The sequence below is a fragment of the Eleutherodactylus coqui genome, chromosome 4, assembly GCF_035609145.1.
Source record: "Eleutherodactylus coqui strain aEleCoq1 chromosome 4, aEleCoq1.hap1, whole genome shotgun sequence".
NCBI lineage: Eukaryota > Metazoa > Chordata > Amphibia > Anura > Eleutherodactylidae > Eleutherodactylus > Eleutherodactylus coqui.
The window spans coordinates 300042657-300055525 of record NC_089840.1 but is presented as its reverse complement, the minus strand read 5'-3'; the positions used below and the strand labels follow the sequence as shown (position 1 = coordinate 300055525).

General features: G+C 49.6%; 1 protein-coding gene across 1 annotated transcript in view; it reads right to left on the bottom strand.

The window, feature by feature from the left end:
• SORCS1 (sortilin related VPS10 domain containing receptor 1) overlaps positions 1-12869 on the bottom strand; it is a 619679-nt gene that overhangs the window by 159916 nt on the left and 446894 nt on the right. The window contains exon 8 of the mRNA XM_066601489.1: positions 8189-8278. Within this exon, the coding sequence (XP_066457586.1) occupies positions 8189-8278 (90 nt within the window). The remainder of the gene's footprint in view (positions 1-8188; positions 8279-12869) is intronic.

Genomic DNA, 12869 nt, shown 5'->3' with positions numbered 1-12869 from the left:
GGTAACTCTGTGAACAATGATTTGTGATCCATGTTTACGTATGAAGCGACAAGTAGGATTGGTTTATTAGGGATTCATTTCTAATGTTCTTATTAGTTAACTCTGCATGATTCAGCAGAAGGTCAACTCACTCCCTCTCCCTCCCGTCAATCATCCTCAGGTAGCTTGGGTATTGGACAGTTAGTTGGGCCCTCGCTCAGGATTGGGAGACACAGAGAGTATAAAAGAGAGAGCGGGGGCGGAGCTGGGGGTTGTTGTTGCATTGGAATAAGATGCAAAGTGTGTGGTTTATGACTTTATTACTGCAAATCGATGTGATGCGACCGTTATTGCAAGAGAATGTAAACTGGGATTGTCTGCTGCCCAGTGAGCCTAATCCCTTTGTCCTCCTGCAATGCAGAGTTGGAAGTTGCTTTTGTTTAAAGTCTGTCTCCTGGATTACTTCCCCTGATCAGAGGTGCCACATCCTCGGCCAGAATGGTAAGCACTCGTACTTTCATCTTCCGGGATTTGCATTCTTTTGATTTTGCTCCTCTCTCTATTTTTTTTTTGTTTCTGCGTCCCGGCCCAGATAAGTACTGGCGTCACGATGGACTAAAGTTTATTTTTCTTGTTGTTGACCGTTTTTACAACTCTTGCAAGTGACGCACTGAGCGCAACCACAATTTCCTAAGTGGAGGGAAGCGGCAGAGCCACCGAGGCTAACCTTTATTGTTGCTCGCTGCTTCATCCATGTTGCCGGTTTACGCTCGGTTGTGCTCACTGCACACATGGAGAGCATACAAACTCCATGCAGATGTTGTCCATGGTCAGATTAGAACCTAGGACCCCAGCGTTTCCAGCCATGAACTACACAGGTACACACTGTAGTTTGCTCCAACTCTTGCTCTGCAAACAGCTCCTCCTATCTCAGCTTCCTGAAAACTCACTCGTTCTCCACTACAGCCTGGAAATAAAGTTTTTGCTGGACTTCCCTTTAAAGGTGGAAATGTGATTACATGAAAGATTTGCATGGCGGTGATTATAAATCATTACTGGAGGCGGCTATTAATACTCAGTGACATTACGGAGCGCGGCACATCACTCAGCGGGAATGAGGATAATAACATAACCTATAGTAATCTGTTTATAGATTAACGAGGCATCAATCACCCGCCATTTCCTGTATGAGCAGAACTCATTTTCTTGACAACGCATGCAAATGTCAGCGACGCAATTAAATTTGTGTTTGGCTGCACTCTCTCACATCTCCCATGTATCAAACCCAGCTGAAGCCGGCGAGGACGCCGCGGCCGGACGCTCATTAGACGCTACAGTGTATTTTAAGACACGGAAGAAACTTGTGTTTTTTCCCAGATTTCGGAGTGCTGGCGCTCTCGTCCCGCGGCGTCTCACACTGGATGTAATGAGCGTTGTAAACAGTCGGCTGCTGGCAGAACACGACCGCTGTCAACCAGTCCCAGGAAATGGAGAGAATAACATCTTCATCGTGCAGAACGGACTGAGGACGCGGCTTCACCCGTAATTCACACAGCAGGTCCCAACGCATCATTCACAAGATCTGCTCTGCTGGAACGGATATTCATCCTGCATCCCGGGCAGCACAGAGCATTTCAGGAGAACGGGCCAGATGTTTGCAAGGAGAGATAGTGGCAGGGACAAGATCCCAGCAGTGCTGAGGGGTTCAGGAGGTTGGCTTGATTTGTGGGAAGAAATAACCCTTCAAAGATGGATGGATGGATGATGAATGATTGGGTGAGTGATGTATAGATGATGGTGGATGATAAAAGATGGATGGATGGATGGCGAATGGTTGGGTGAGTGATGTATAGATGATAGTGGATGATGAAAGATGGATGGATGGATGGCGAATGGTTGGGTGAGTGATGTATAGATGATAGTGGATGATGAAAGATGGATGGATGGATGATGAATGGTTGGGTGAGTGATGTATAGATGATAGTGGATGATGAAAGATGGATGGATGGATGATGAATGGTTGGGTGAGTGATGTATAGATGATAGTGGATGATGAAAGATGGATGAACACGTGGATGGATGCTGATGGATAAGGAGGAATGAGGATGGATGAGTGGATGCCGGGCGTCCTGCAGTCCTCGCTCACCCACAGAAGATCACTTCCTGCTTGTGGGATTTAAAAATGCAGCCTCCAAGAAGCGATGGCTCTGATCTGTTCATCCAGCGCTACTCAGGAAATTAATGTAGTGATTGATGAACCAATGCGAGGGCTGTGATTGGTTCATTCAGCTCTACATTGATTGGTTGAGCAGAGTTTGAAGAACCAATCACGTTGTGAAGGTATTTTTTTTTTGAATGGGCCAATCAATGCTGCAGCTCAACCAATTCATGAATCCCACCTCCACAACGTGCCGTTTGCTGTTTGGCTGACTAGCGCTACATGAACCAATCAACCGTGTTCTATCTTTCTCACACATAATTAATAGTTTTTGTGAGAACGATAAGACCGCACCCATCTTCACACTGTTTTTTCCAAACTCCTGTGCTATGGCGCAGAGTTTGAATGGCCCAAGGAAAAAATCCATTCATGCGCAACTGTGCTCCGTCCCAGCGAGCCTAGTGGTGCATAAGTGAAAAGCAGCACAGCATGAAGAAAAAATAGCAACGCTTCACATCTCCTTAAGAAGAGAAAAAATACTTATGCTTTATTGAGACATCCCAAAAAGAACAGGCAGAGCAGTGTTTCGCTGATGTGTCCGCCTTTTTGGGATTTCTCAATAAAGGACAAGTATTTTTTCACTTTTTAAGGAGATGTGAAGCTTTGCTATTTTTTCTTCATGCTGTGCTGCTTTTCATATATGGATGGACTCTGTTGCTTGAGCCCATTGAAGTCTGGACTCTTGTAAAGCGTGCACGGTAATAAATTATCGCACCCCCCCCCCCCCACTGATTGTGGTATTTATTAAGGAGTGCTGCTGCCTTTTCATTTGATTTTTAGCCCTTAAGGTCTTAGAATCATAGAATTATAGAATGGTAGAATTAGAAGGGTCCTCCATGATCATTGGGTCCTCCGGGGTCATCAGGTCCTCCATGATCATCGGGTCCTACGGGGTCATGGGGTCCAACCCCCTGCTCAGAACAGGATCACTAAATCATCCCAGACAGATGTCTGTCCAGCCTCTGAAGACTTTCATTGAAGGAGAACTCCCCACTTCCCGTTGCAACTTGTTCCACTCATTGATCCCCCTCACTGTCTAATATCTAATCTGTGTCTCCTCCCTTTCAGTTTCATCCCATTGCTTCTAGTCTTTCCTTGTGCAGATGAGAATAGGGCTGATCCATCTGCACTCAGGGGGATAATGACCTCCTGTGATCTAGACTCTATGCTTCTCTTAATACATCCCAGAATTGTGTTTGCCTTTTTGGCTGCTGCATCACATTGTTGACTCATGTTCAGTCTATGATCTATTAGTATACCCAAGTCTTTTTCACATGTGCTGCTGCTTAGCCCAATTCCTCCCATTCTGTATGTGCTTTTTTTCATTTTTCTTGCCCAGATGTAGGACTTTGCATTTCTCCTTGTTAAATTAAACTACTAACAATGACCTGTTCGTCCATGCGTGAGTGAGTGGGTTTGTGAGTGACTTACATGCTCTGCCCCTGATCACATGACGGTGACATCATAACAGGTCCAGTACGCACATGGCTGCTGTCTGGCTAGGTGTACGTTAGTATTCCATAGCAACTGAGGTTGCAGGGGGGTTGTAGTCCACCCATAAACTGCACAAGGATGCAGGAGCTTTGATGACATCACTGTCATGTGATCAGGGGCGGGGCACATGTAGCACCCCAGAGTTGGGGTCCCACAGCACTTCTATGGCTATCTGAAGTTTAGTGTGTATGCATATGTGAATTAATGGTTTGTTATGTGTATTGGCCTTGAGGGGTTATTAAGAGTTCGTGTCTGCTGTCTTCACCATCTAACACTGCATGACTATGCGGAGTTCACCCTAACCCACTCTGTTACCTGTCAATCACTCCTAACTGGCACTGGGATTGGGTAGTGAGGATGCCCTTAGCCCAGGATTGGTTGGTGGAAAGATATACAAGACAGGACTTGGGTGGGGTTAGGCAGTCAGGTCTGAGAATCAAGTCCAGGAGAGTCTGAGAGAAGGAGAGAGTATTTGAGGGGGGAGGAAGAGTCTAGCTTAGGCTGGCCTATCCAAGCTAACCTAGTGCAGTCCAGACCCGGTCTGGAGAAGAGTAGCCCAGTCATGGAGGAAGCCTAGCAGTGGAGTCAGCAGGAGGCCAGAGAGGAGTCTTTTTCAACCCTGCCAGAAGGAATGTGAGACAGAGCAGACCCCACAGAGACTGGCAAGGGAGCAGACACCATAACAGTGAGTTATATTGTCCCTGCAGAGGCAAAAGTCAGTGTATCACAGAAGAGCCTGCACTATTTCCTCCATTACTCCACACATAACCCACCAGCACAGTGCCCACTTAACCTAGCCTGGCAGCTTCATTCCCCAGGAAAACCCAAAGGACTGAATGTATGATATCTTGCCTGCGCCAAAAGTTAAAGGAGAATTTACTGCCTGTAGCTCTGATGACTTGTAACTGCTGTATTTATTCTGAGCTCCAGTAAACTGTGTGCCTTCACTTCACTGATGCTTCATGGACTTGTCTCTATTTCATCACTGCGACCCGCACATCCAAATCCACTGGTGTCACACCAAACTTACACTAGATATTCCCACCAAGAATCCCTATTGTAATCCCACCTACTGCATGGGCCACCATTTTAGGAAGGGTAGCAACCATGGTGACAAGGCCAGAGCTAGCGCTTCCGCTCGGGCTACTCCCGCCGACTTCTGCTCGCTGCACATGTAAGTCATTCACCCCGGATGAGCGTCACCGTCAAGTGATCAGGGGCGGAGCATTACTGTGACATCATCACATTGCTGTGCTGCTTCTGAACCCTGTTGTATGTGATGAACAATGTATGTAGCAGAGCTGTGTGTGTGACGTGGATGTAGCAGAGCTGTATGTGATGTACATGTAGTAGTGCTGTGTGTGTGACGTGCATATAGCAGAGCTGTGTGTGTGACGTACATGTAGCAGTGCTGTGTGTGTGACGTTCATGTAGCACAGCTTCATGGCACATTGCGCCACTAGAAACTCTAGTATTATAATTTTCTAATAATTACTAGTACCATTCTGTTAGTCACCGCCCACTGTTCAAGCTTTTCTTGATCTTTTTGAATCCTCTCTCTTCCCTAGTGTTAGCTATCCCTCCTAGCTTTGTGTCATCAGCACATTTGCTCAGTTTCCCATAATTCCCTCCTCCAGATCATTTATAACAATGTTGACCAACACTAGGGCAGAGCCTTGTGGTCCCCACTTGATACATTCTTCCACTTGGATGTGCAGCCATTTATGACCGCTCTTTGAGTACGATCACTCAGCCAGTTGTGAATCCACCTAACAGTTGCCTTGTCAATCCCAGATTTGGTCATTTTTTCAATAAGGATGGTATGAGATACGTGCGTAATATGGAGCGTAAATACACCATGTGAATGAGCCCTTATTAACAGCCCCTTGCAGGAAACCACAGCGCTGATGTGTCCCCATGGAATCTGGTACAACGTGACGCAGCAGCTCCTCCTCCATGTGAGTTTCGGCGGCTCTCTGGCCCCACCCACTACTTTCTATGTACGGCTCCCTTGTTCCGTGTGAAGTACAATAGATATTGATACATTTAGTTTAATTGTATCGGTTTCTGTGGCAAGCGCTGGCTCCGATCCCAGAACATTACTGAGATCCCTTGAAGGGGAAATTATACAAACTCTCGCAGCGAGGTGCATTGAAATTCAGGTGCTCCGAGGCTACGAGGAGCCGAAATGAGCAAATAATTGTGTCGGCGTCTATAAATTCCCAAGTATCACACCGGCCTTCTCAGAAGAAAGAAGTGAGAGATGAAGACGCCTCGTCTGTTACTTCTCTTACTTGCTAACAACAGAAAGGAAATCTTAGCCGCCGGCCTTCTGCAATCTATCATGACTAGTTAACCAATTCAGGACCGCTGAACGCATAGCAACCTTCTGCAGTCCTGTTTGGAGCATGGTGGTCCTATATGGAGTAGGCGGGTCCTGTATGGAGCAGGACGGGTTCTGTATGGAGCAGGGATGTCCTGTATGAAGGGGTGAGGGGGGGTGGGCTGTATGGAACATGGGGGTCCTATATGGAGTGGGGGGGTCCTGTATGGAGCAGGAGAGGTTCTGTATGGAGGAGGGGCTGCATGGAACATGGGGGTCCTATATGGAATAGGCGGGTCCTGTATGGAGCAGGAGGGGTTCTGTATGGAGGGGGGAAGGCTGTATGGAACATGTGGGTCCTATATGGAGTGGGAGGGACCTGTATGGCGTATGGGGTGGTGAAGGAGGGTCCTGTATGGAGCAGGGGGTGGAGAGCAGAGTGAGCTCCATAGCTGGCGGCTATCAACTGTTTCTGGCAGCAGAGCGAACTCTGGGCGAGAGTGATAGCGTTCCACGAGGCAGCCAGCCAAGATAGTGCATTTCAGCCGCCCGACGGCATTGTGGCCTCGGCGTATATGCGCCGGGCCGTCTAAAGAGTCGCGCAAACGTTAGCTTTGTGCGCCTGTTACACGGGTTTCCTGTGCCGGGGGGGGGGGGGGGGGGGAGGGCGAATGAAAAAATGCCAACGGCCGTATGAATAAGTTGAGAAGAAATCGCTCATGGAAATTAACCCATTGACAACAAGTGCTTCTTTTCACGTGCGAATGAGATGCGTCTCACAGAAATTGTGCAGGAAATCCGCCTCTGTAAATACAGCCATGGCTTATTCTCACCGGCATTTTTCTCGTGTGAGTATTGCGCATTGCGGGACACACAAAACGCGCGCAAAAATGCAACCGATTTTAAATGGGTTTATTTACCATTTTTCTCTCTTAGTGATGCTGCGGGACGGATTTTTGTGAATTCGCATAAAACTTGCCCATTATTTCCTATAGGAGCAATAAAAATAAACGCCCCGCGCTCAGACGCGATGCAGGTTTGTAGCTTTCCTATTGAAACAATATGCAACTTTTCCGAAACATGAAAATCGCACGTACAAAACCCATCCCAGTCGCAGGTTTAGGGCTTCTGCAGACAGGCGATTTTGCGCACATTTCCGCACACGCAAAGTTGCTCATGCAAACGGTAGCTCTATTTTGGTGCACATTTGTGCAGCCAAGGCACCACAGGCATAATTAGGCTGCTCAGCCTGTCCAATCAAGGGTGCGCCCCGCGCCGATGTAAAGGGTTCGGCAGCGTAGAAAAGTACCGTAGAATGGGTGGATATGCTTGTGACGGCCGGTGAGAGCGCCGCCTTCATAGCGCCTTTACGTCAGGCTATCGCGGGCTTATCTGCATCTGTACTCGTTACGGTTGTCAGACCGATATCACGCTCGCCCAGGTGAATACAGCCTCGGCCGGCTCCGCACTGACGTATTTGCATGCGCAAAAATTGCCTGTTCATTCTGAGCTTCCTGGTTTAGGAACAGAATGCCAGAGCTGCAGAAAAGAATGACACAGAGGAGAAGCCATGAGACAGGGACTAGGGAAAGTTAGGTGGAAGCTGTCATGGCAGCCAATATCAGTTGTCACCCAGCATCTGTGTGTAATACACTGTGGGGCACCAGCGCCCACGTGATGCAAGATGCACCCTGGGAGCAGCCATGCAGATTCCTGCAAGGGTTAATCATGGATCTCCGACCCTGAAGAAGGAGGCAGATAGGTGATTGTGAGCATCCAGTGATAAACGATGCAAGTTCTGCCGCGGGTGAAGGAGGTGGGTCACACTTGTCAGGTGCCAGGCGGAGGAGACGAGGTTATTACATTATTACACTCACACAAGACACTCTTCAGGCTGCTCTTCCCTGGTGAAGTATGATATACACAGTACAAATCATCTCCTCACTCTCTGACATCATGGCGCCACCACCTGTGGGCAGGAGGATAGGGGAATGGCACCGCAACATTGGACATTGAATCTGAGTAGGACCTTCAACAATCACAGCTGCTCGTGGGTGGAGAAAGGATTGGGACCGCCCCCGAGGAACTAGTCAGGAGGAAAATCTCTAAAATGGAAAAGGTTTGTACAAAATGGACAATTCTTTAAAGTCTGCAGTGATTGGAGGACACTGTACCTTGGGTAGAGCATACTTTGGCAGCTTCATCTGTGCAAATGGCTCCCGTCTGTAGGAAACGTAATAGTGTGGACGTCCCCCGGAAGTGAGCTGCAATACAGAGCAAGCAGAGACTGGTTATTACGGATGACATTCGACACGCAGCATTACAGCCTTTACTGTATTCAGCACCCAGCTTTTCTGCAGCCCTGAAAAGCAAACCACTCTACCTGTGGAGTCATGGAGCAGCAGGTAACATGTGCTTTGCCAATCGGAGGTTTTGAGAAAGTTGGGTGACAACTCCTATAGAAGCCGATGATGGTGGCCATACAGTCACCCAGACAGGAGAACTAGGCCCAGATTCTACTACATTACCATTAGCCCTGTACGCCAGTTTAATAACAAATTCAGCTCTGCTACATCTGTAGAGCAGCTGAATATATAACCATCAGTACAGTAGGTGCCTTTTAGACAAACTCAGACTTTGCGTCTTCCTGCAGATCTCAGCCCCATTAAACCAGGTCACCGGCTCTGCTACTTCGGCAGGTTTGGGGATTACCTGTAATAACTGTACATTAGCGGCCGGTGAGGGGCGAGCGATATAGAGCCAGCAGATGAGAAAGCAATGTATTTCCACAATCTCTAAATTGTCGGATTACAGGATTATCTCCATACTTGAACTCCCTGTGGGAAGGGCTGCCGTGTCTCTCGATGGAAGCGGCCGCGCAGTTTAGGGATCTGTTCTTGTCGGCTACCAGAGAATCTCAGGAACTTGCTGAAGGTTGTTCAAAAAGCATCTGTAGTGTCCCAGAACCCCATCCTGGACCCTCCATATCGTCAGACATGTTTGTCCTATGTGGATGCTCTGTGCTAAGCTGTCATGTCTAATTTTCTGTATGTGTGTTGCACAGCTGCAGCATCTGAAGGGTTAACTACATGCTAATCATTGCTGTGAGCTCCGCTGCATGCTGCATGTATCTATCTTAGTGTCATGTGACGTGGAGTGCATGAGTCTATAAGTATCAGTGATTGGGGTCCAGGAGGAGAGTGGAGTCTGCCTTCAGGCTCCCGAGGAGCGCCCATCTAACACCTGAGGGTTTGCCACCACAGAGGGCATGAGGGCACCATCAGCCCTTGTGCAGCTGAAGATGGAGGAGACGGAGAGACCGCCGGACCGTATGTGAAGCGCATGGGAGTGAGCCTAAATGTCTTCCCCATAAAGTCCCACCACAAGAGGGAGCCGTAGTGAGTAATTACCCTGCCGGTAACAAGAAGTGTGTGCAGTTATATAACAGTGCAGAAGTCTACGGAACCGCTGGAGATAACACTGAGATTTACTGAGGATTCCTATGCGGCCGTCTGGAGTACAGATCACTGTATAGTGGTACACCCATAACTGACACCCACCTGCTGAAGTCTATGACAGCGGGGTGATCATTACTGCCATTCTGTGGCCACTGACTTTCATGTCAAGTATTGCTGACTATGTACTAAGTGTTCCTGCGCTGTAAACTGCATTCTGAAGTCTGCGGGATTATATGGAGACGTCACTAGTGAAGCAGGAGAAGGACCTAAGGGCAAGGGGTGGAGCAAAAAAAGGCTCTGGGCGCAAGGGGTGGAGCAAGAGAAGGCTCTGGGGGCAAGGGGTGGAGCAAGAGAAGGCTCTGGGGGCAAGGGGTGGAGCAAGAGAAGGCTCTGGGGGCAAGGGGTGGAGCAAGAGAAGGCTCTGGGGGCAAGGGGTGGAGCAAGAGAAGGCTCTGGGGGCAAGGGGTAGCGCAAGAGAAGGCTGTGGGGACGAGCGGTGGAGCAAGAGAAGGCTCTGGGGACGATTGGTGCTTTTTCATGGGACTATCTATCGGGCAACACCCAACAGGTCGTCCCAGAGATAATCATGCAGTGTGTTTACACAGGAGCGAGCATCGCTGATGAATGAAGGTGGAGTGTTCCGGGGATCGTTCCACCCGCCGCCATCCCCAGCAAGCAGGCGGTCGCTCATAAGTGATACCACCTGTTCACACGCAATGATAGCTACATGCAGATATACGTCTCACTCGCCGTTCAGTCGGCACAGCGTTTACACAAAACGATAATAGTTCAGATTGTCGCCGGATCGCAGGAATCCGAACTATAAGGGTTCCGTGTAAAAACAGCCCAACTGCTTCAAGTATTAAAACAGGAAATAGTGTCTCCCTCGCCAACCGCCGCGTGAGACAACGTGACATGTACAAGGTTTGGCTTCCAGAGGGGTCAGTATTCTGGGGTCCCTGCAGGCCAACTCTAAAGGCCCTTCTTCCAAAAAAGGACCTCATTCTACCTAAACATGGAGAAGCTCGCCGGTAATTTACACCCGTATCCAAGCCGGGATGAGCACTGACACTGAAGGAGCCGCTTCTGTCTCTGCAAAGGGACATTTCTCAAGACATGCAAACTATTTCTAATGAACTTTACCCAACCCTGCCCCCCTTGCCACACTGCGGCCCACGCTGAACAATCAGTGAGTTCTCCACTGACCACAATGAGTTGAAAGAAGAGATCTCCTGTCTACACAAAAAAGTTACCGACCTTGAAGAAAGGTCAGGAAACAACGTAAAGTTCTGTGTGGTTCCAGAATCTGCACCCCTGCTGACCGTCCTCAATACCTACTCCAACTCCTCCAAACCTTACTTCCATCCGGATCTACACTGGAATATAGCATTGACACAGAGCCCCTACCGCTCGCTCCGTCCTAGAGGCGGCTCCGCGAACGTCTTCACTCAGACTACAAGAAGGCGGAAAGGATCTTCACCAGCCCCATATAATGCCGCGCTGGCGCTCCCTGATCTGAAGTCCCATCCGTGACCTCCGCTCTTCACGTAGGTGCCCGCCTCAGATTACACAAGAAGGGTCCTCCGCTGGCAAACCCATTATCCTTTCGTACTCTTAAGGCTTCTTTAAGGCTTCCTTCACACGGGCTACAATCCGCATGTATGTGAGGCTCATGCTTTCCTATGGGTTCTTCCACATGAGCGATGGTTTGTAGACTGTGACATTGTGAGAATACTAAATCATGGCGTGCTCTAAACTGCCGCCATTTGCAAATTTTTTTTTAATGTAGCCCATGTTTCCCTGTGGAGCCTCCTTGTTCATCGCATCACATGACACGAACTTGCGATTTTCATGCAATGCAATTTTAACATTAGAAACTCCTACTAACTTTGGATCGGATTCGCTGGGGTTATTCAGAGGCTCCCTTGGAGACATTTGGATTCTCTGTTCCCATTAGGCTGGGTTCTCACAGGGCGGATTCTCGGCGGAAATCTGGGGCTTGGCTGCAGCGAAAAACCGCAATATTTCCGCCGGGAGAACCGGCGCTGCAAAACCCACGGCAGCTTTGAAGCGGCCCGGCCGCTCGCTCTTCCGCTGCAGCGGCGCTCCCATAGAGGAGAGCATGGCCGCAGCGGGAAAAAAAATGGACATGCTGCGGTCGGCAAATCCGCACCGCAGCCACAGCTTCTGCCGACTTAGCCGCAGCGGATTTGCCGTCCCGTGTGGACGAAATTTCTGAGAAATCTGGTGCACATGGCTGGATAATCCCGGGATTAGCGGCCGCAGGCAGACTTGCCCCGACGAATTTTCGCACAGAATTTCCGCAGCAAATCCGCCCATGTGAACCCAGCCCATATGGGCTCTTCCCCCGGCCGTATGTGTACAACGCTACTGGTCTCCACGCAGCGTTTTTCACATTCTGCAGCCATACGCTCTGCCGGCAGAGACCGCGTATGACTGCATACGGCACTGTGCACGCCCACCAATCACGGACAGGCGCAGTGTGATTTTTTTTTTTTAATACCCTGCTCTGTTGGGAATGGGGATGCGGTACGGACATGCTGCCCATACATCTAGACAGCATATCATAAGGACTGTATGGTACGCTGCGCTTCACTCCTCTCGTGTATGGATGCACATAACAAGGGATGTCCATAGACTGCATTCACCGCATATTACGCGTCCGTGGAACGCAGGCGTGATGCGTAGTGAAAACACGGACGTGGACATCAGCACTACATCTGCGCCCCTGCGGTATGTGCGGCACCATCTGCAGGGGTTCAGTCATCTGGGTGCGTTTCCCTAATGTACAGCTTCTGAGGGCACTCGGCAGTGCTGCCCTCTAGCGCCCCCTACTGTCGCTCCTCTTATGGAACCTCCAGCTGCAAAAAATAACACCTTCACTGAAAAGGCAAAAAATGCAATACCTGAAAGGCTGCAGAGCAGGCGCCAGCACTGTAAGGTAGGCACACTCGCCATAGGGCAGGCACAGTCGCCGTAAGGTAGGCGCGATCACCGTAAGGTAGGCACACTCACCATAGGGCAGGCGCGATCACCGTAAGGTAGGCACACTCACCATAGGGCAGGCGCGATCACCGTAAGGTAGGCACACTCACCATAGGGCAGGCGCGATCACCGTAAGGTAGGCACACTCACCATAGGGCAGGCGCGATCACCGTAAGGTAGGCACAATCGCCATAGGGCAGGCGCCATCACCGTAAGGTAGGCACACTCACCATAGGGCAGGCGCCATCACCGTAAGGTAGGCACACTCACCATAGGGCAGGCGCAGTCACCGTAAGGTAGGCACACTCACCATAGGGCAGGCGCGATCACCGTAAGGTAGGCACACTCACCATAGGGCAGGCGCGATCACCGTAAGGTAGGCACACTCACC